Raw genomic sequence first — 21,278 nt, forward strand, 5'->3', positions numbered from 1 at the left:
GCCATGAGGTGGTGGCACACTCATTTAACCTCAGCACTCGGGAGGCAGAGGCCAGCCTGGTCTACAGAGTGAGTTCCAGGACAGCCAGGGCTACACAGAGAAACCCTGTCTCGGAAAAAATAAAAAATAAAAATAAATAAATAAATAAAAAACTACAGGCTGAGCCAGGCATGGGAACAAGCCAGTAAGAAGTCCTCTTTTTTCATCAGCTCCTGCTGTGACTTCCTTAGATGATGGAGTGTGACAGTTATATGCTGAAATAAACCCTTTCCTCCCCAAGTTGATTTTGGTCTTCATGGCAGCTGAAGCTCTTAGGATCTTGTGATCATGTGGTGGGGATAGACCACACCCATCTTCTCTACCATCCTGAATGCTGCTGACCTCTTATATTTCAACAGTAGTGTCAGAAAACTTACACAGGGGCTTGGAGTTCAGGGGTGGAGTGCACCCTACATACAGCAACCGAACAATCTTCAGTGAAACACCTTACAATCCTCTCCCCAACTCCCAACATTCACCAACACTACCCACATCAACTGACAAATGGAGCATCAGCCACACATGGATACTGTATTAAAATAATGCATGGTCTTAATAGTTACTTTGAAGTGTATGTGTGTATGTGCTTGAGTGTATCTAAGTGTACTATGTGCATTTGGGAGCCCACAGAAATCAGAAGAGGTGCCAGATCCATTGAACTGAAGTGACAGATGGGTATGAGCCACCATGTGGGTGCTAGGAATTGAACTTCAAGAGCAGTCAGTGCTTTTAACCAGTGGGCCGTCTCTCTAGCACCAGTATTTGGTCTTTCGAGACTGACATCTAGTAATTTACATATTCTTAAGGATTTGTGTTACACTCCAGTTGGTTATTTTATACATTCATCCTGCCGGTTGGAGGAGCTGATCGTCTTGACTTGCATGTCTCCAGTAGCTAGTGAACCTGAATATCTTCTGTGCTTTTTATACATTTGCATATCTTCTCTGGAGAAATGTCCGTTTACATTCTTTGCTTATTCTTGTTATTGAATAGTAGGAATTCTTTACATATTCTGGATACTAATTTCTTGCACATACTCCTGCCCTTCATCGAGCTGCCTTTCCCTCTCCTGACAGTGTCCTTCAGTCCACAGAGGTTCTCGTTCTGAAGCCGTCTCCCCACCTTCCTTCTGCTGTCTGTGTTTATAGTGTTAACCAAATCATCTGAACTGCACTCAGGTGTTCTCTACACCTGAGCTTCCTCGTTGGTAAAATGGGAATACACACTGTGATTCAGTCAGGGGCCTGCTCTCCGGGAGCTTATGGTATGGGGTACAGGACAGGGAGCACAGCCCAGAATGATCAGCATACGTAGAGGAATAATCCACCTAAGAACGACATCACTCCCCTTTAATCCCAGCACTCAGGAGGTGAGGCAGGCGGATCTCTGTGAGTTCGAGGCCAGCCTGGGCCACAGAGTGAGTTCCAGGACAGCCAGGGCTACACAGAGAAACCCTCTCTCAAAAAAAAAGCAAAAACAAAACTAAAGAATGACATCATGGGGGCTGAAGAGATGGCTCAGCAGTTAAGATCAATTGCTGCTCTTTCAGGTGACCAGTTGGTTCCCAGCACCCACAAAGTTCCTGTAACTCAAGCTCCAGGGAATCTGGTACCCTTTTCTGGCTTTGGTGGGTACACACACACACACACACACACACACACACACACACACACACACACACACACAGATTTAATGGTAACACAAAGTGCTATGGATGCTGAGGGAGAAAGAACAGGACAGCTAATGAAGATCAAGGAGGCCTTCCTGGAGAAGGTGCCTTTTGCATGAGCTTAGACAGATAACCACGTATGAGCTGTTTGGCCGTAAGAGGCTAGACAAGGTAAATTAGGCAAGCACAGACCATGCTTTGCTTATTTACCACTGTGCAATAAGCCACTCCAGAACTCACCAGCTGAAGATAGTACTGATTCCTTCAGGCTCTGTGCTGACAAGGCTCAGCCGCAGGTCTTCTGCTGTCTCAGCTTCTCATCCATTACACTCAGCCAGTAGCTAATCTGGGACCACTGGAGGCTCAACAGGGACATTGGCAGAGTGGCCCTTTCCTCACAGAATGGAGTCTCAGTGGCTTCCTCATCAACACTTCCTCACTGGTTCAGTTCTCCCAAAAGCATGTGTTCTGAGAGGACTGTGGCAAAAGCTGACTGTCCTTTTATTTACTTATTTGTAATTGACTAATTTATTCTCTGTTTATGTGGATGTATGTAAGCATGTATGCCTACGTGAGCTCATTTGCAACATGTGTGCAGAAGTCAGAGGAAGCTATAGGGCATGAGAGCCCCTGGAACTGGAGTTACAGCCTGTTGTGAGCCCACCTCGTGTGGGTGGTGGGGACCGAGCCTAGATCCCCTGTAAGAGCAGTAAGCACTCTTAACCACCTCTCCAGCCCCCTTCTGGTCCTTGTAAAAGCTAGTCTGGGGGCTGGAGAGATGGCTCAGTGGTTGAGAGCTCTAACTGCTCTTCCAGAGGATCTGGGTTCAATTCCCAGCTCCCACTGGCAGCTAACAACTGTAACTCCAAGATCTGACACCCTCACACAGACATACATACAGGCAAAACACCAATGTAAAAAAAAATTAATAAAAAAATTTTAAAAAGCTAGCCTGGGCACTGGTGCACAGTCCTCTTTGCTACAGTTCACTCATGACTGCATTCAGCAGCCAGAGCGAAGGTGAAAGCAAATAAGCCCCACCTTCCAGTGAGGACAAGCCAGATAACAAGTGAGCATCCTTAGTCCACCACTGACAGAGTCCAGGGGACAGCAGGTGTTGCGGTTTGACCGGGTAGGTGAAGGTCTTGAACGGATCTTGCAAGCTGACCTGTCCCCGTTCTGCCGAGTGCTGTGCACCTGGCGCACACCACACCCACTCACACATTTTTTTATGGCAGCATGTGCACTTTAAGAGCTGTGTAGCTTAAAGAGTTCATACAGTCTATGAAGTTGCAAACAGTCTTGGTATGACCTTTTATAGGAAAAAAAAGTGTCAACTGCAGATCTAGGAAATCGTTTTGGAAAGGTCAACTAGGGGTCAAATTAGAGCCATTTTGTCACCAAGTATGAGCTTTCAGATTAGCTAAGGTGAGTTGTTCATCAGTGGTAGAGCACTTGCATAACCTACATGAAGCCCCAGTATGCGTGTGTGCTCTCCCCCCAGACCCCTCTGTAGCCTCCTGTGCTTCTGTGTGGGCCCCGAATGCAACTCGGGGGATGGGGAAGCGTGTTCAGCATGGTAGAAGCAGGAATGTGTGTTGGGAATGTGCCCTGGTGGAGCAGCTCTTCTCATGATGTCATTTATGCTCATGACAGGTGGAAAGAAAGCGCCACATTGGAAACGATATTGTCACCATCGTGTTCCAGGAAGGAGAGGAATCTTCTCCCGCCTTTAAGCCTTCCATGATCCGCTCCCATTTCACACGTATCCTGGGTCTGCACAAATGCTCCAGGACCTTGGGTGGTAGACCTGTCCTGAGTGGCTAGCCTGACACACGTCGTTGGGGGATTTTGCCTAAGCCCTGCACTGTTCCTTCTCCCTCCCCACCCTCCGCAGCAGTGGGTAGTGATCCTCAGGGGACTGTTTGACCGTGTTTTCTCAGTTTCACCCTCCACTGCCCTCTCCCTCTCCCCCCTGCTGAACCTCGTCTTCCCCAGCCCCGCTCTCACTTTCTTGGCTCTGTGTGTGTCCCGCGGTATTTAGTCAGCGAAGCTTGCATAAGCATTAGGAAAAGGTGATTTATTTGAGCTGCTTACCAGCAGCTACACCACTGAGGAGTATGACTCTGTATCCCAGCAACCATTAACTGCCTACAGCTCTCCAGGGGGAGGGGGAGGGCCATGAATTCTTTCCTATCCACAACGGAAGGTTGAGGGGCCCAGTCCTGTGCAGGTAGCCGCTGTGACTGTGTGTTCATGTGTGTATCATCCATGTCACATGCAGAAGACAGTGCTTCACAGCTAACCTCTGAGAGAGTCTGGAACTCACAGCCTCCCTGCCTCAGACCTCCGGGTGCTGATACTACAAGCACATGCCACCACACCCAGCTTTGACTTCCAAAATGTCTTCTCTTTTCTAAGGAAGTCTGAAATAAGGGAAGCATCCCATCATCCGCTAGTAACGAATGAATCTAAGAATAAGTATTGAGTCCTCTAGGAAGCCGACTTCAATTATCAAAGTCTGTTGCTGTGTGCCTACAGTCCAAACACACTGAAGGCCTGGGCAGGAGGATCACAGATTTGAGGACAGCTGGGTCTACAAAGCAAAGCCTTGTCTCAAATATGGAAAAAAATATCGGGGTATGCTGGCTCACACCTCTAATCACAGCACTCAAAGTATGAGGCATGGTAGAATTAATGATGTTGTTCACTTTCCCTAATCCTGCTCAGCTCAGACTGTCTGTAGATGGGGGCAGAGGAAGGGGGTGACCTCAGCAATGCTCAGCCAGACAACCCGGGACGCGCGCTCCTCCTGCCCTGCCAGACTTCAGCCATGGCCCACTTGCCATGGTCACAGGCCACGAGAGCAAAGGCAGAGCCTCTGTAGATTAGCCACAGTAAATAAAGGACATCTAGTGGACGTTTTCAGAATGAAGTCTAATCCCAGCACGCCTGTCCCCAGAAACCCCCATAAGGACATTTGGAGACAAGACTACTGTGCCTCATGTGTCCTGGGTGAAGCTGCTCTCTCTGTTCTGACTTGTCTCCTGAAGCTTGCACGGAGGTGGTTAGAAGTTGAAACGGCAGATTTCTTCCACAGGGTAGGGATCATGACTAAGGTGAGAGCCCATGTGAGGGCCTTCTGTGCTCACCCCGCTCTGCTGGTGTCCCCGTTCATTGGGCTGTGGAGTCACTAATAGTTCCCGTTTGGTGGTGATTTCTCTTCTGAGTGGAGCAGGGAGACAAGGGGATCTGCTGTGTTAGAGAAGCTTCAGGATGCTCCTGTTGGAGGTTCTCCATGCTGGGCTTGGCACAGGGCTTCTGAAAAGAGCTAACAGAGCGTAGGAGTGGGGTACCCAAGGCTGCCGGCTTCAGCTCTAGACAACAGCAGGACTGGCCGTGAGGGAGGAGGTGGGGGAAGAACTCTGCTCCATGCAGGTAGTTGTGCTGTTTGGTTTTATTTTTAAAGAGTTATATTGAGATTGAAGTTCCATAACATCATTTATCCTTTTTTCCTAAGTGCTGGATGGAGCCCAGGCCTCCCACTGTGAGGCTAGTGCTCTGCACAGCCAGAGCGCTTGAGCTATTCTGGACACTTTGGGCTTCAGCCCAAGCAGAGCCGACTGTGTATAGAAGCCACCACCAGCTCCATTGGCTTGTTCTCCAGTGCTGTTTTGTCTACCAAAGGCAGAAGGAGAGGAAGGTGTATGGTAGAAACATTTCGATTGTTTTCCCAGCTCAGAATGTGTGAGATGAAATAGATGAGTAATCCATGTCAGGATCTTGTTTGGGTTTCAGGCTCCTTTGGTTCTGCTGGCAGCTTGGCTGTTAATGCATTTACTTACATTGCTTATCTGACCCTTTGGAGGACTCGCCTAGCTCTTTCCCGCAGAAGAGCACACAGATGCTAACCCTAGACACGGGGCTCTACTGTGTTCTCCAAGACTGTCTCTCTTCAGTCCCAACTTAAGAGCAGGAGGTGCCTAGCCACACAAAGGCCTGCTCAAGAACTCTTGTGGAGGGAGGGTTTTCAGGGCATAGCTGTCAGGTGTGAGCATCAGGGGTGTTGATGAATTGCCTTGACTACCTGTCCCCACAGACATTTTTGCCTTAGTGAGGTATGACCAGCAAAACGACAATTACAGGTAGGTGATGACTCATCTCGATTCTTCTAATCCTAACATTTGTTCATCAGTTGGCACTGATTCTCAGAGAATCCTTATGCGCTTTCTTCTGGATGGTTTATTACATATGTTCTGACCTTCTAGAATATCCTGAAAAGCCACCTCCCTTCAGAAAAAAGTTTTGCTCCATATAATGTTGCTATGCACAGTGGGCCCAGGTGTTTTGTACTTTACAGGGAAGGAAATCTCTGTTTGATTGATCAGAGCTCCTCTTCCCTAGACTACTGCCTTGCCCACTCGTCTTTCTGTTTCTCAAAGTGATTCTATTAAAAGGATGTGAAGGGAAAGTCAGTTTCCACCAGTTAGGGGAAGTGGGTTTGAACCTCAGCTCAGTCATTTACTGACTCTGAAGATTTGTGAAGTATTTATCCCCCAGGGACCTTGAACCTGGTGTACAATGAGTACAATTACCTCTGGCATGTTTAACAAGCCTTAAGATCGAAACTACCCTGCCTAGTGTGCCGTGGTTGTTCAGGACGCCATTGCTGTTGTCCAGCCTATCCATAGGCTGGTGGATTAGAGGTGAGGCAGACTCCTCTGGGTGAATCTTCCCGACACACTACATAGTTTTCTGGACACATTGACTTGGAAAATATTGGTGATCTTTGAAGAAAAGAACCAACTAATTCTGGAATGTTCTTCACGTAGGCTGAAAATATTTTCAGAAGAAAGTGTGCCACTTTTTGGCCCACCCTTGCCATCCCCACCAGTGTTTACAGACCACCAGGAATTCAGGGACTTTTTGCTTGTGAAATGTAAGTTGTCATTTTAAATTGCTTTTGTCACTTGTTCCATATAAAAATGTATTTCTTCATATTCTCCCCAGACATGGCATAAAAGAGTGTCATCTTTTATACAGTCCATATTCTGTTCATCCATTACCCATGTTTAGTTTCTGGTAATGTTAGGTAGGTTTTCTACTGGGTCCTCATCTACACTTACCATCCCGCCCGCCTGCTTTGCAGGCTGTCCACCTTCACCACTCACAGTGCCTGGGGGCCTCAAATTGGCCTTTCTGCCCTGGGTTCTGATGTTACCATTCTGAGTCTGAGTCATTATGTATCTATGTCTTTATCTGAGCAGAGTGGAGGTAGGAAAAATGGTTCTGATACACACTTAGGGACAAGGAGAGCTGCTGGAGTATATGTATGTGCTGTGGTGTGGGGGCATGAATGGAGTGTGCAGAACCTTCTTACCCCAGCCTCACTAGCCAGTGACCCAGTGCACATGCATCTCAGCTCACTGATGATTCCCAAAGCCTGACTCTGAGCTCCCATTTTCTCTATGACAGAAGCTGACCACACGCTCCTCAGAGCATCCTTGGGTATTATATCTAAAAAGCCCATCAGGACCTACTGAGCAGGAGCTAGTCACTTGGCTCCATCCACTGAAATCTCTTCATAGAAGCCCAGTCTGTCAGCCCTGGAGCCCTGGCAATGCCACCCGGTCTGTGCCCTCTACAAAGAGGCCAGCTCCGGTCTTCTGCCAGAACACAAGGGGCTGCAGCTGCTTCTCTGGCATCCACCTGTCCTCACACCCACGCACACAGTGCCTAATTCTGTCACTGTTGTCATGTAGTTTGAGAGCATTTGGAAAAGCTCCTGTCCTCTCACTGAGTCCATCTTGGTCACCTGGCCCCAGGGTGGTATTGATTGAACCCAGAACCTCCCAGTACCCCACATCAATACCCAGAACCTCCCAGTACCCCACATCGATACCTGCTGCTCAGCTTGTAGTCCTCTTTCTCCTTCAGACTTGGCCAAAACCAGTGCCACAGGCCAGGCAAGTGCCAGATGACACTTTCTTTCTTTCCTTCTTTTTTAAAGATTTATTTAATGTTGCGTGGATGTGGGTATGCACACTACATGCATGCAGGTGTTGTGTCCATGGAGGCCAGAAGAGGGGGCATTGGATTATTTCCCTGGACCTGAAGTTATGAGCTACCCAGTATGGGTGCTGGGAATGGAATCCAGATCCTCTGCTAGAAGAGGAAGTACTGCATTGTTTCTTGAGACAAGGTCTCATGTATCCCTGGCTAGCTTTGAATTCACTCTGTAGACCAGGCTGGCCTGAAACTCCCAGAGATCAGTCTGCTGCTGCCACCTGAGTGCTGGGACTAAAGGTGTGCGCCACCAGCAGCAAGGGCTCCCTGCGCCATCTCTCCAGCCCCCACCTTTGTCTTCTTATCTACCTAGTCTCCTCCATAACCCCATGTGAGTCCTCCATCAACAGCCACAGAAGCTTCCCGTGTCTTAGCAGCCATGTCAGTAGCGCTTGAAGGGATAGATGTCACTTAACTCCAGTCACCAAATACAGCCCACTCACAGCCAAGCTGGCTGAAAGTGCTCTTTCCTCCACAATCCCAGCAGCCCCTCCCAGAGGTCTCCATATGCTTCACAGCCTTCTGGCGGGTACAGCCATTAAGGGCATGTAGCTGGGCACCTCCACACTGTTGGCTTCCAGCTTTGGTCCACAGCAGGGTCTTGGAGAAATGCTCTGCCTCCAACATTAGAAGCAGCAGACTGCTTGGCCCAGGTGATAATTCTGTACCTTCCATGTCCATAGGCCAGCTGAGTGGCTGGGACAAGGGTCACATGTTCGAGTGTGGAGAGGTGGGGTGGTGTTGAGAGAAGTCCTGGGAATAGATGACAGTGAGGCACTCTGGGGCGCGGCGGGCTGGGGACTGCACCAGGCTCCAGCCAGCGGCCCTTTCCTGGGACATGAGCACAGCGTTGCCAGTAGGCTGCATTTTCAAAACATCCAATCAGGAAATTTCATGTGGTTCAAGCCCAGGGTATCAAAGAGGAAGCAAAAAACAAACAGAGCAGTTGTTGCAGCTAACAGCTAAAAGGAACAAAGGAGCCAGGCAGGGTAGATACGTGTTCTACAGGATGGTCGTGGAACAGCAGGGCCCGGAGCCTGGAGTGCTCTAACTTCAGATTATTTAGAGGACAACATTTTGTCCTTTTGACAGGAAAGCCTTACAGAAGCTTTTCAGTTTCATGAGGTCCCATTTATTCATTGCTGTTCTTAGTGCCTGCACTATTGGTGTTCTGTTTGAGAAGTTGTCTCCTGGGCCACTGCATTCAAGGCTGTTCCCACTTTCTCTTCTGAACCTGGTTTATGTTGAGGTCTTTGATCCACTTAGACTTGCATTTTGTGCAGGGTAAGAGAAATGGATCTGTTTGCAGTCTTCTGTATGCTGACATCTGGTTATGCCAGCACCGTTTGTTAAAGATGCTTTTTTTCCCATTGTATATTTCTGGCTTCTTTATCAAAAATCAGGTGTCCATAAGTATGGAGTGATGGAAACAGATGCAGAGACCCACAGCCAAACCATAGGCAGACCTCGGGGAATCCTGTGGAAGAGAGAGAGGAAGGATTATGGGAGCCAGAGGGGTCAAGGGCACCACAAGAAAATGCACAGAATCATTAACCTGGGCTCATAGGGGCTTACAGAGACAGAACCCGAGAGCCTGCATGGGATAACCTAGGCCCTCCGCACAGAAGTTGCACTTGTGTAGCTCGGTCTTCTTGTGGGACTCCTAACAGTGAGAGCGGGGCTGTCTCTGACTCTGTTACCTGCTTTTGGGACCTTTTCCTCCTCCTGGGTTGCCTTGTCCAGCCTTAACAGGAGAGGAGGTGCCTAGTCTTACTGCAACTTGACATACCATGACTGGCTGATGTACAAGGGAGGCCTGCCCTTTTCTGAAGAGAAAGGAGGGGGAGTGGATGAGGGGCGGGAAGAGGGAAGGTTAGGACAACTATCTATTTATTTATTTATTAAAAACAGAAAAATATGTAATTTTCTAAAGTACTAACTGGGAAATTCCTCAAGAAAGAAAAAGAAAACACCTTATGCACTTTAGAAACTCCTAAGAGATGCTGTGTAATACACAAGCCCAGCTTGACCCCAGCACATAGAAAGTATCTAGGGAATGCCTTGTCCACAGCAAGTTCTGTTTTTCAGTTCATGAACAGACCTTCCCATTGGTCCTCTGTATGAGAAAACTAAGCTAGAATACTTAACCAGTTCCATGTGCCTAGCACTGTACTGGGTGTATGTATTATTACTTAAATAACAGTAGCCCTCTATAAAAATAGGATCATGGCTATTTTTACAGGGTAGGGTAGAAACTGAAGCCCCAGAAAGGTAGGACAAAAGTGCTTAAGACTCCACATCCAGTCCCAGACCTGGGTTCCACACTCATGACTTCAGACTCTTAACCTCTTGGACACCCAGTTTGAGCTCTGGTGTGTAACTGCGCACTCTGCCTTGTTGGATCATAGTGTCTGTAGTGTATGAAATGCTTAGCTTTTTCCAGAAGGAACACCCAATAAGCTAAGAACTTGTGCTAAAGCAGCTTTTTCTTTTCAACAAGCTGCAGCAAACACACACACACACACTCAGAGAGAGAGAGAGAGAGAGAGAGAGAGAGAGAGAGAGAGAGAGAGAGAGAGAATTAGTCCCATTGAATAACATCTCAGGAAAGAAGCAGAGGAAGGATGGATGGGTTGAGGTATGGCTAAAGAGGTCCTTAAGATTAGATCTGCTTGCCAGACGGTGGTGGCGCACGCCTTTAATCCCAGCACTTGGGAGGCAGAGGCAGGTGGATCTCTGTGAGTTCGAGGCCAGCCTGGTCTACAAAGCAAGTTTCAGGAAAGGCTCAAAGCTACACAGAGAAACCCTGTCTCGAAAAACCAAAAAAAAAAAAAAAAAAAAAAGATTAGATCTGCTCTCTGCTCTGGACACTTACTGTCCAACAGGAAAGGTAAAATTCATATGCCTATAGGTAATATAAATCCATACTTTGGGATTTAAATTTGAAGCATTCTCCCATGAAAGGAAGGTTAGATCAATGGTAATGCCGGTTAATTTAGTCATTTTTCATCACTGTGGTAAAATACCTGAGAAAAACAACTAAAAGGAGGCTGGGCAGTGGTGATGCATGCCTGTAATCCCAGCACTCTGGAGGCAGAGGCAGGTGGATCTCTGAGTTCGAGGCCAGCCTGGTCTACAGAGTGAGATCCAGGACAGCCAGGACCACACAGAGAAACCCTGTCTCAGGAAAAGGTAAGCTGAGATGAGGACAAGGCTTGTTTTGGAGACTTCGGTCGTCACCTGGCTCCATCACTAAGAGCTTACGGTGAAATTGAATGTGGTGGCAGCGAGGCATGATGGTGGCAGCCTGCTCACCTCATGGTAGCCAGGAAGCAGAGACCAGCAGAAAGGGCCAGGGGACAAGAGCCACCCTTCAGAGTCACTATCCTGTGGCCTGCTTCTTTCTTCAACTAGACGCCACTTCCATGTGTCTCCACCACCCACCAATAATCCAAGTATTAACCCACCAGTGGGTTGGCCACTGATGAAATCAGAGCCTCTGTGGTCCAAGAGAACTCCCATAATTGGACCACCAGCTGCGGCCATGCCCTTGACATTTTGGGAGACACTCCATATCTAAATCATAATGCTAGTATTATAATGGCAGGTGACATTCACTGTGCAGACTTTGCTTGCAAAGAATACTCTTCACTAGGTATTGATGACTGTCATGCCCTTTTTTATTTGTTTTAGTGATTAATGGTGAGAAAGCCACTTTGGAAACCCCAACCTTTGCCCAGAAACGCCGGCGTACTCTGGACATGTTGATTCGCTCCTTATACCAAGATTTGATGCCAGACTTGCATAAGGTAACTGGGCTTCCTTTCTTCCATTGGGCTTCTGGAGAAAGTCCTGAGTTCCCAAGGTGCTTGCTGCCTAGGCTGCCCTGAGGCCACACAGCTGGCGTTCTCCATAAAAAGGAGGGTCATCGAGTGTCCATGTGCAAGAATATGATCCTTACAAAGCAGTAGCTAAGGTATAGGTGGGCACAGAAATAAGTCAGCACCCGAGAACGCCAAAGCTGCTTTCTGGGGGTGCTGTCCTTGGTGCTAGTGACCTGGAGCGGATGAACTGGCAAAAATAGTGATTTGGGAGAGAGAAGAGAGAACAAGGGCTTTCGTGGGCTTTCTGTGGCTTTCTGTGGGTTTCTGTGGCTTTCTGTGGGTTTCTGTCTGTAATCAGACACTGAAACAGGGTCTCCATTCAGAGAAACCCACTTTATTGTTGTTGTTGTTTTGTTTTGTTTTTTCGAGACAGGTTTCTCTGTGTAGTTTTGGTGCCTGTCCTGGAACTCACTCTGTAGACCAGGCTGGCCTTGAACTCACAGAGATCCACCTGGCTCTGCCTCCCGAGTGCTGGGATTAAAAGTGTGCACCACCACCGCCCGGCTGAGGGAAACCCACTTTGTGCTGGATACTTTGTGGGCCCAGAGCATTGTCCACACTGAGGAGATACCACCCTTTCTTGTGAGCAGTACACGTGCTCTTAGGAGGGCTCCAGCCCGAGTATGAGGTCATCAAGAGAGGAAAGTCATTATTTGAAAACCATTTCCCTGGGACCAGTGAGATGGTTCAGCAGGTAAAGTACTTGTCACCCAGCCTGACAACCTGAGTTTGCTTCCAGGACCCACATGACAAAAAGAAAGAGCCAACCCCGAGTTGTCCTCTGACTCCCACACACATGCCGTGGCATGTGTGCATGCACACACATACATACAAACAAATACATGTCATTTTTAATTTCCCTATTTCACAAGGAAGCACAGAACAAGTTAAGAATTATCTTCAAATTTGATCATTCATAAACTCCAGTAAAAGTAATTTCTGGTGATATATGTAAATGAGAGCTGTCCGTCACTCACCCAGGGGACAGGCCATCAGAATGAACTAGACGTACTGGCCCCTTCTCTCTGCACATGACACCTTTTATAGCAGCACCCTTTGACTTCTGTCTGGTTGGTAGTCTGATAGGTCTCAGGGGATGACCAAGCTAGGCCCAGGACCTGACAGAGCAAATCTTAACAGGTCAGGAAGGCTTCAGAGAGGCCACCATAATGAGTAATCATGTCCCTCAGGCCTCAGCAAAGGTATTATTCCCTAGTTGAAGCAAATCCCCCTGTTGAGTTGTCTACATTTCCCCTTTCTGTCAGTGACCAGACCAAACATGTTAGTCCTGTTAGTCTCTTCATGTGTTAGTCCACCAGCCTGTGTGACCTGCCAACACAGGCTGTGTCTGCCAGATCCCCAAGTCTGGTAGAGGGCGAGGCGCTCAGCCAGGGCTTGACGAGTGCTTTGGAGGGAAAGACCAAGTACCGTGCTAAGTACCCTCTGTATATTGCCTCACTGGTCCCCACCACACACTTGGGAGACAGGTGCCAGTCACACAGGACTCAGAAGTTAACCCACACTCCAGAGCCATACATTTCAGGGTGCCATTCCCATGGAACTCAGTGTGCGGGGTTCCCAAGATGCCACTCCATGGGACTGGCATCCTGGAGCTGTACACCATGGGGCCTCGGTCACAATGCTGGTTAATGAAGAAGCTGCCGGTTTGCCTGAACTAAAGGCCATGTTCTCAGCTTTTGCACAGTGCTGGCTCTGCATGTCTGCCACAGTGCTGAATGGATGAATGCTGCTGGTAGACCTAGTACTGTTTAGACAAACGTGTGTGTGTGTGTGTGTGTGTGTGTGTGTGTGTGTGTGTGTGTGTGTGTGTGTGTGTACACATGCGCACGTGTGTGGAGACACCAAAGGATGAGACTTGACAACTGTCTGAGAAGTCCCAACCTGGTTTTTCTTTTTCAGAACATGCTCAATCGACGGTCTTTCAGTGATGTTTTACCCGAGTCCCCCAAGTCAGCACGGAAGAAAGAGGAAGCCCGCCAGGCCGAGTTCGTTAGAATAGGGCAGGTATGTTAGATGCTGCAGCTCCTGAGAAGTGTGGTTGTGAGTCCCTTCAAATTAGATGCCCCCACGGGATGCTTTGTTTAGGATTTGTGTGTGTGTGTGTGTGTGTGTGTGTTTATTGTTTTGGTTTTGTCAAGACAGGGTTTCTCAGTGTGACCCTGGCTGTCCTGGAACTCACTAGTAGACCAGGCTGGCCTCGAACTCACAGAGATCCACCTGCCTCTGCCTCCCGAGTGCTGGGGTTAAAGGCGTGCGCCACCACTGCCGGGCTGATACTTTGTTTTTCTTGCAGTCCTAATGTGCATTTTGCTGCTGTGATAAAACTGTGACCAAAGGCAACCAGGGAGGAAAGGGTTTACTTCCTCTTACAGCTTACAGTTCCTCACTGAGGGAAGTCAGGGCAGGCGTTCAAGTCAGGAGCTGAGGCACAGGCCATGGAGGAGTGCTGTTTACGGCCTTACTCTCCATGGCTGGCTCGCTCTGCTTTCATGGACCACATGCCATGGAATGGCACCCCTCAGCGTGAGCTGGGCCCTCCTGCATCAATCATTAGTCAAAAAAAGGCCCCACAGACTTGCCCACAAGCCAGTCTGATGGAGGCATGTTTTTTCCGTTGAGGCTCCCTCTTACCAGATGACCCTGGCTTGTGTCAAGCTGTCAAAACCTAACCGGCCATCTGGAAGCACATGATTTCTCTCAGGATTGCGGTGGAAGACAAGTGGGACTTTGTCAGCTGTGTAGATCCGGTTCCCTCAGCAAAAGAGCAGTGCTCTGCGGCAGGGGCCAGCTCCGCTGTCCAGATCACCCTGCCTCCTAGGAGTTCTCCAAAGAGTACCATCAAACTGAACCCTAAAACCCTCCGGGTGGGAGGAGACACACACTGCAGTGTCACTCACGGAGACCCCACTTCCCACTGTTACCTGAAGCAGTCGCAGGCTTCGGTGACTCCGTGTGTTTCCTCACCCTAGGCCCTCCCTCTGCCTCCTTCCCTGGGAACACTAGCAGTTCTCAGCTCCAAGCTTCCAGTGGGAAGGGGAGGCCCTCCAGCCGCAGGTAAGGGGGCTAAGGGCAGGACACCAAGCAGCAAGGCGAGTAGACAGTGGAGGGCCCTGTGACCAAGGACAGCTGGGAGACAGAAGTCACATTTTTCAAAATATGCATCAGTCTTGTTGAAGATAGCTGAGGCTGGCAAGATGGAATAGCAGGCGAGGGAACTTCCACCAAGCCTGACAACCTAGAGAACCGAGTCCTGCAAGATGTCCTCTGCCCTCCATGACTGCACCGTGGCATGCATGCATACATACATATGACATACATACATACATACACATGCAAAATAAATAAATAAATATTTTTTTTGTTTTTTGTTTGAGACAGGGTTTCTCTGTGTAGCTTTGGAGCCTGTCCTGGAACTTGCTCTTTAGACCAGGCTGGCCTCGAACTCACAGAGATCTGCCTGCCTCTGCCTCCCTAGTGCTGGGATTAAAGGTGTGTGCCACCACCACCTGGCAATTTTTAAAAAATCTTAAAACTAAATGGCCTCTCCTTTCAGGGACTCTTGAGCCATCAAGACTGGGAAGGTCCTCGACATCTGTATTTTTCAGCATTCTTAGTTTTGAAATCATAGGACTAATAGAACTAGTTGAAATGCCGAAAACAGTAGGTGCAGCTTGGGCCGTAACCTGTTGCTGGACTTCACCATCCTCCCTCCTAATCCCTTGTCAGTGATAGAGGAGCCGGCAGCTTTAACCCCACATCACTCCTGACTCACTGCGTCTCCCAAACCTTGCTCGTTTCCCCTGCTGCTCTCTCACTGTCTGGCACCAACCCTTAAGTGGTCCCTCTGTCCATTAGGCACTGAAACTCAAGTCCATTGTGAGAGGGGATGCCCCATCAAGCTTGGCAGCCTCAGGGATGTGTAAAAAAGAGGTAAGTGATTGATACTTTCCTTTGTGCTTAGTGAAGTTATGGGAGCAGGTGGAGCAGGAGGATGTCTCCTTCAGAGTCCTCAGGAGCCCATGTAGCAAGAGCCCCTGTTTCTGGGGCACTCCTTCCTGAATTTGTGTGCATAGGCGGGCAGAGCGCTGGGCCAGGCCTGGTCAGCCAGGCTGGTTTCAGAGTGCTCCTCAAGCTACGTGTGCATTCATGTCATCTGACCTCAACCCAATATCAACAGCAAGATTCTGGAGCAGTGACTCTTAGAGTGTGTCTGGTTCTCAACCTGTGGTCGACCTCTTTGGGGTCACATATCATATATCCTGTGTATCAGATGTTTACAATTCATAACAGTGGCGAAATTACAGTTATAAAGTGGCAACAAAGTAGTGTTATGGTTGGGGTCACCACAGCATGAGGAACTGTACTAAAGGGTCGCAGCGTTAGGCAGCTGGAGAACCACTGCTCTAGTCCAGTAGGTTGGGAGTGGGCTTGAAAGGCCACTCTCCTAGTTTCCTGTCTGTTGCTGTAATAAAATATTCTAGCCAGAGCACTGTGGGAGAGAGGTTTTGTTTTAGCTCACGGGTCTAGGTTAGTCGTCACTGTAGAGAGGTCCCAGTGACAGGAGCTTCCGCACTTCCACAGCACTGAACAGAAAGAAGTTAATGCATCCATGCCTGCTTGCTTGTGTTCAGCTTGATTTCCCGTGGTGTAAGTTCAGGACACTGCCGAGCTGAGTCTGTCCACGTCAGTTAAGACAGTCCTGACAGATACACCCACAGGCCAACCCGACATAGACAGTTCCTCATCGCAGCTCTCTTCCCAAGTAACTTCACAAAGCAACCGCCAAGGTGCTCTTCTAACTGGTCCTCAGGGATTGCTGCTCAGGGCGGTGTAGGTGGGAAACCATTGCAGTGTGTATAGCTACATAGCCAACAGCAAGCCCTGCAGCCTGTCTGCTTTCTATTTTGAGTTCTGGAGGCTGGGGAGCAGGATAGGTGATCATCAGGAACAGACCAGGGGACTGGAAGGGCACTAACTGCTCTGGCACAGGCCCTAAGTTCAGGTCCCAGCACCCATATCAGGCTGCTCACAGCTACCTGTCACTCCAGCTCCAAGGGATCCTCTTCTGTCCTCTCTCAACACCCACATGTATGCCTACAGACACACACTCACACATAAAAATAAAAACACAACTTTTTAATGCAATTCAGAGCCAGTGAGATGAGTCAGTGGGTAAAGGCACTTGCTACTGCACCTGACCACTGAGTTCAATCCCTGTCACTCACATAGTGGAAGGAGAAAACTGATAGTTTTCCTCTGACCTCCACAGGCACACGGTGCTTTATACACACACACACACACACGCACACGCACACGCACACACACACCATGCACATGCACACGTACAATGACTCCATTGTTCTGTCTTGGTATTACCTAAAGGTTTGGTTTCAAAGTCTGTGTCCGTGTGTGTGTGTGTGTGTGTTTTGCCTCTGCATTTTCAATTCCTCTAGTTATACATTGCTAATTCAGAATTGCCAGACCTCCTCTTGGGGGAAATATTTCAATTAGTGACCTGTCTCCGTATTTCCCTTTTTCAGCTTAGAAAATGTTTCCGTATTCTCTAGGCTGCTTCTTCAGAACAATGTAGTCCCACCTTCACGAGTCTGAGGCTGTGGGTGTCCTAAAGGGGAAGCCTGCTCTTTGCTCAGCTAGAGATAATCCAGTGTTCGGCTCAGCCCTGATGATGCTCTTGAAGTCCTCGGCCTTCCTTGAACATGTCTCTACTGGGCATTCACACATATCACAAGAGCAAATACAGGTTCTCCTGCTGCCCAGCCAGGTCATGTTAGATGTTTATGACTAATTGAGAATAAAATGAAGATGTAAGCCTTCAACTTGTCCCCAGAAACCTACAAAGACTTCCAAAGCATAGGGTTAAGAGAGGTGTCCAGAAGAAGTGAATGTCTGTTAACAGTGTTTGCAGCTCTCAGCACTGGGGATGTAACTGCGGGAGGGCACTCGCTAGAATACAAGAGGTCCTGGGCTCAATTCCTAATGCTACAAAAGCAAAAACTGTCCACAACACTGTGTGACTGAGATCCTAGTAAGCAGTACTTGCCAACTCCTGGCCTTCACACCCACCTCAGGGGCCATTGTGAGGGAGAGCTAACTCTATCCCTAAAACAGAAATGAATCTAAGGTCCTAGGAAGTGTTCATGCAGTGTGACATGTCACCTCGGGACCAGAAAAAGTGTTCATGTGGTGTGAGCATACCACACGGCATCCTGGAGGTATTTTATTTAGCAACCTTTGCTGTTTTCCTGTAAAATGTGTGCCATTTTTTCTTTAAGATTTTGTAGCCTTTTGTGGGTCAGTTAAGCACCTATATATTAAGACAATATCAACCTCTTGTATTGTGTACAGTTTAATAATTTTATTGAACCAGCAACACAGAAAACAAATTTAACAGCTATGTGGGACTTCCTTTTATGCTAAACTAACATCAACCCTCTTTAAAAAAAAGTAAAAGGCACCAATTTGCCCAACTTCTAGGTGTTAAAGAAAGCTGCTTTAAAAACCTTGCTAATGCTTCTATTGCCCAAAGAATGTAACGGTCGGTCGTGTAGAGACAGGCAGTGGTACCAGAAGCATGGGAAGTCACTGCTTTCCTATGGCACCCATATTTGAAAGGAGGTTTTCTCCTTAAGAAAGATAATGGAGTCCAAGCCCGAGAAGCTCCCGGCACCTGGCACAGCTGATTCCCACGGAGTATCTGTGTTACTGTTTCAGGTGTCCATTTCCATTAGGTGGGACACAGTGCGTTCTTTCTGATACACTTACTCTCCAATGCTTGTGTTGCCTCGCAGCCTTGGGAGCCCCAGTGTTTCTGCAGTAATTTCCCTCATGAAGCCGTGTGTGCAGACCCCTGGGGCCAGGCCTTGCTGGTTTCCACGGATGCCGGCGTCTTGCTGGTGGACGGTTAGTGAGTACCACTCCTACAGATGTCTGTGTGTGACTGTGCTGCTTCTAAGGTGGGCACTGTCAGGCTGCTCCTTCAGACCGTAAATGCCTGGTCCCGAGAGGAGTTAGGCAGGGTTGGTTTTCTAATCAGATGAACCCCTTGTTTCAGACAGGTGCTCCGAGGGGGTATATTTTGAGTTCAGCATGCTGGAAAGTTCATTCCTTCCCCCTAATCTCCATTAGTTCCTGGATATTAAGCCACCTACTAAAAGATTACTCCTCAGCAAGCACCATCGTGGTCCCAGCACTTATCTTAAATGAAAACAGGCATTATTTCACATCATTTTCTTAGGGGCATGTGCTCTCTTGAAGGCTTAAAAAAAAAATTCTGACTAGAAAAAAAAACTTGCATCTAAAACAAATTATATGAATCTAAGATACTGTATTTATGTATATAGAAGCAGAAAGATTTTGTCAGGAAGACAGATTGCAACTCAGTATTAAATGGCACATTCTGACAGCGAGCTAGACTAGTCTGCCTGGGAAGATGGTCACCAGAGCAGCCACCACAGGCCAAGCCCTCACCGTGGCGATGACGGGATGTAGACGACTCTGGGACAGCAGCAGCACCTTTAGATTGTTCTAGATCCCTCATGAATGACGGAGGAGCTACGCACAAGCATCAGGGGACTTGTGAGGGAGCTGCAGGCACTAGAGAGGCCTCAGCTTCGGAAACTTGTCCTCTGGTGAGAGTGACTTGGTGACCTATGTCACCTCCCACAGCAGGGCCTGTTCGTCCCTCCGACCCTGCTCAGGTGCCAGGGGAACAAGCTACCTTACCTGTGGTTTTCCATATAGGTCCCGTAATCTCATTGCATCTAGGACTAATTTAATAAAGTGTAGATAACTTAAAATCCACCGTGTTTCCCATAACCTAACTATATCTATGACTAAGTTAATAGAGTAACTTAAAACTCATCACTTCAGAGTTTAAATCCTTAATTTGAGAAACGCTTTGTGATTTAAACAAAATAGAGGGCAAGTTCAATAGTGTAGCACTTGCCTGGGCTGTAAGGCCTTGGGTTCCCCCTCCCCTATCTCCAGAAAGAAAACCTGTCTTCTCTGAGCCTCTGGCGTCAAAAGGCTGAAAACCCATTCATAGTAGTGGAAAGCGTGGGGCACACTGGGGACGGGGGTCGGAACTGCAAGGAGGGGTTGGCAGGACAGCTGGCTTCCTGCACTGCATGCCGGCAGCGTCTCTGGTACACAGCAGTGCTGCTAGTCCAGGCAGCTGCCGTCTTACCATGTGCCCAGTGGGCTGCTGAAAGCCCACCGAAGCCTTAGATTTTTGCCAGAAGTACAACCAAAAGTTTCTTTTTGTCTTAAAAAAATCAAAACAGACTTTAGATATTTAGTCTTTTGATTTTATAGATGAAGAACAGAGGCCTGAAGGAACACCATAGCCTGTGTAAGATCACATGGCTGTTTTAGTGGGTCTAGAACTAGGGCTACATACAGTACCAGCCACGTTCCACTTAAACACAGTGAGCTCTACCAGCATTTCTGGTTTGACTTGGACACCAGTTTCCAAAACCATAGTCCTAGATAAATAGTCTGAAAATGTTGTACTAGTTTTCCTTTGAGATCAAAGGAAGTATCCTGTGTCAAGTGGATATAATATCAGAACAAATATGAATTATTTTTTTTTAAAGTTAAGATCCAAGCCAGTATTATCAAGTATTTTCTGAAACTGTCCCATTGGATCCAGAGTATAATGGTGGCATTGGTATAAAGACTGGTGTGATTCTCCAGGAAATCCCTTTCTTCCAGCCTTGGAGAGGTGTGCAGACTGTTCCTCCCCTGTCCTGGCTGCCCAGTGATGTCCACCCCTGGCTTTTGCAGGGCAGAAGCCCTGAGCTCCCTTTCCATGTGCCATGGTTCCAGCACGTCTTAGTTTTTACCTTCTGCTCTGCACATGATCGCATTGCAGACTGTTTCTGGGAGTCTGTCCCTTTCGTTTCAGGCGGACTCCAGCTCGAGCCCGTTAGCCTTTGCTTCATTTCATTAGGCTTGCCCTGGAGAATCTTCTTTCAAGGTCATTGTTTTTAAAATCTCAGGACCCTCAGTGCTGTGAGTGCAGCAACTGTGCTTCAAGGGACTGGTCACTGAGTAAGTAGGTTTTAGGTAATGGAAAAGCTCTCTCTAAAAGGCTTCATCTTCATGCCAGAATTACAAAAAGGAATAATTAATCAAGCAGCCATTAAATCTGTCACTTCCTCCTGTCCTTGCCTCTCTCCTTCCTGTCTACATAGAATCCCTTTAGCTAACTGAGGAGTGGATGGGGAATGCATGCTAATCCATGCTGGGCTGGGCAACACATGGTGCACCTCTGTTTCCGGTGTACAAGGACGTGCTCCATCCTTCTTGGATCCCATGTTTAAGGAGGAACTTGAACAAGTTTTCTGAACACTTTGGAGCATCCAGTTCCTTTTTGGTTAAATAGGACTATGACAAGTGCCAGCCTACATTCTAAATTCAAGAACATAGGAAGCATCAGGGTCTGGCACCTGGTAAGCCCTTAGTGGAGTGACCTGCCACGGCTGATGCTGCCATGGACCCATAAGATAACTGCAGTTATTCACCCAGATATGACAGTACTGGGATGATGGTTTCATGTTCTGAGCGAGAGCCCCTGT

At 48.1% G+C, this 21,278-nt stretch overlaps 1 protein-coding gene across 13 annotated transcripts in view; it reads left to right on the forward strand.

The window, feature by feature from the left end:
- The window catches only part of Garnl3 (GTPase activating Rap/RanGAP domain like 3), a 147,320-nt gene that overhangs the window by 102,365 nt on the left and 23,677 nt on the right, over window positions 1-21,278 (forward strand). For all 13 annotated transcript variants that reach the window (XM_052725463.1, XM_052725469.1, XM_052725461.1 and 10 more), the window contains 7 exons: window positions 3,365-3,473; window positions 5,808-5,853; window positions 6,541-6,647; window positions 11,468-11,583; window positions 13,579-13,683; window positions 15,535-15,609; window positions 18,489-18,600. In XM_052725463.1, the coding sequence (XP_052581423.1) occupies window positions 3,365-3,473; window positions 5,808-5,853; window positions 6,541-6,647; window positions 11,468-11,583; window positions 13,579-13,683; window positions 15,535-15,609; window positions 18,489-18,600 (670 nt within the window). The remainder of the gene's footprint in view (window positions 1-3,364; window positions 3,474-5,807; window positions 5,854-6,540; window positions 6,648-11,467; window positions 11,584-13,578; window positions 13,684-15,534; window positions 15,610-18,488; window positions 18,601-21,278) is intronic.

Source organism: Peromyscus californicus, unplaced genomic scaffold (assembly GCF_007827085.1).
Source record: "Peromyscus californicus insignis strain IS unplaced genomic scaffold, ASM782708v3 Scaffold_7__1_contigs__length_154581171, whole genome shotgun sequence".
NCBI lineage: Eukaryota > Metazoa > Chordata > Mammalia > Rodentia > Cricetidae > Peromyscus > Peromyscus californicus.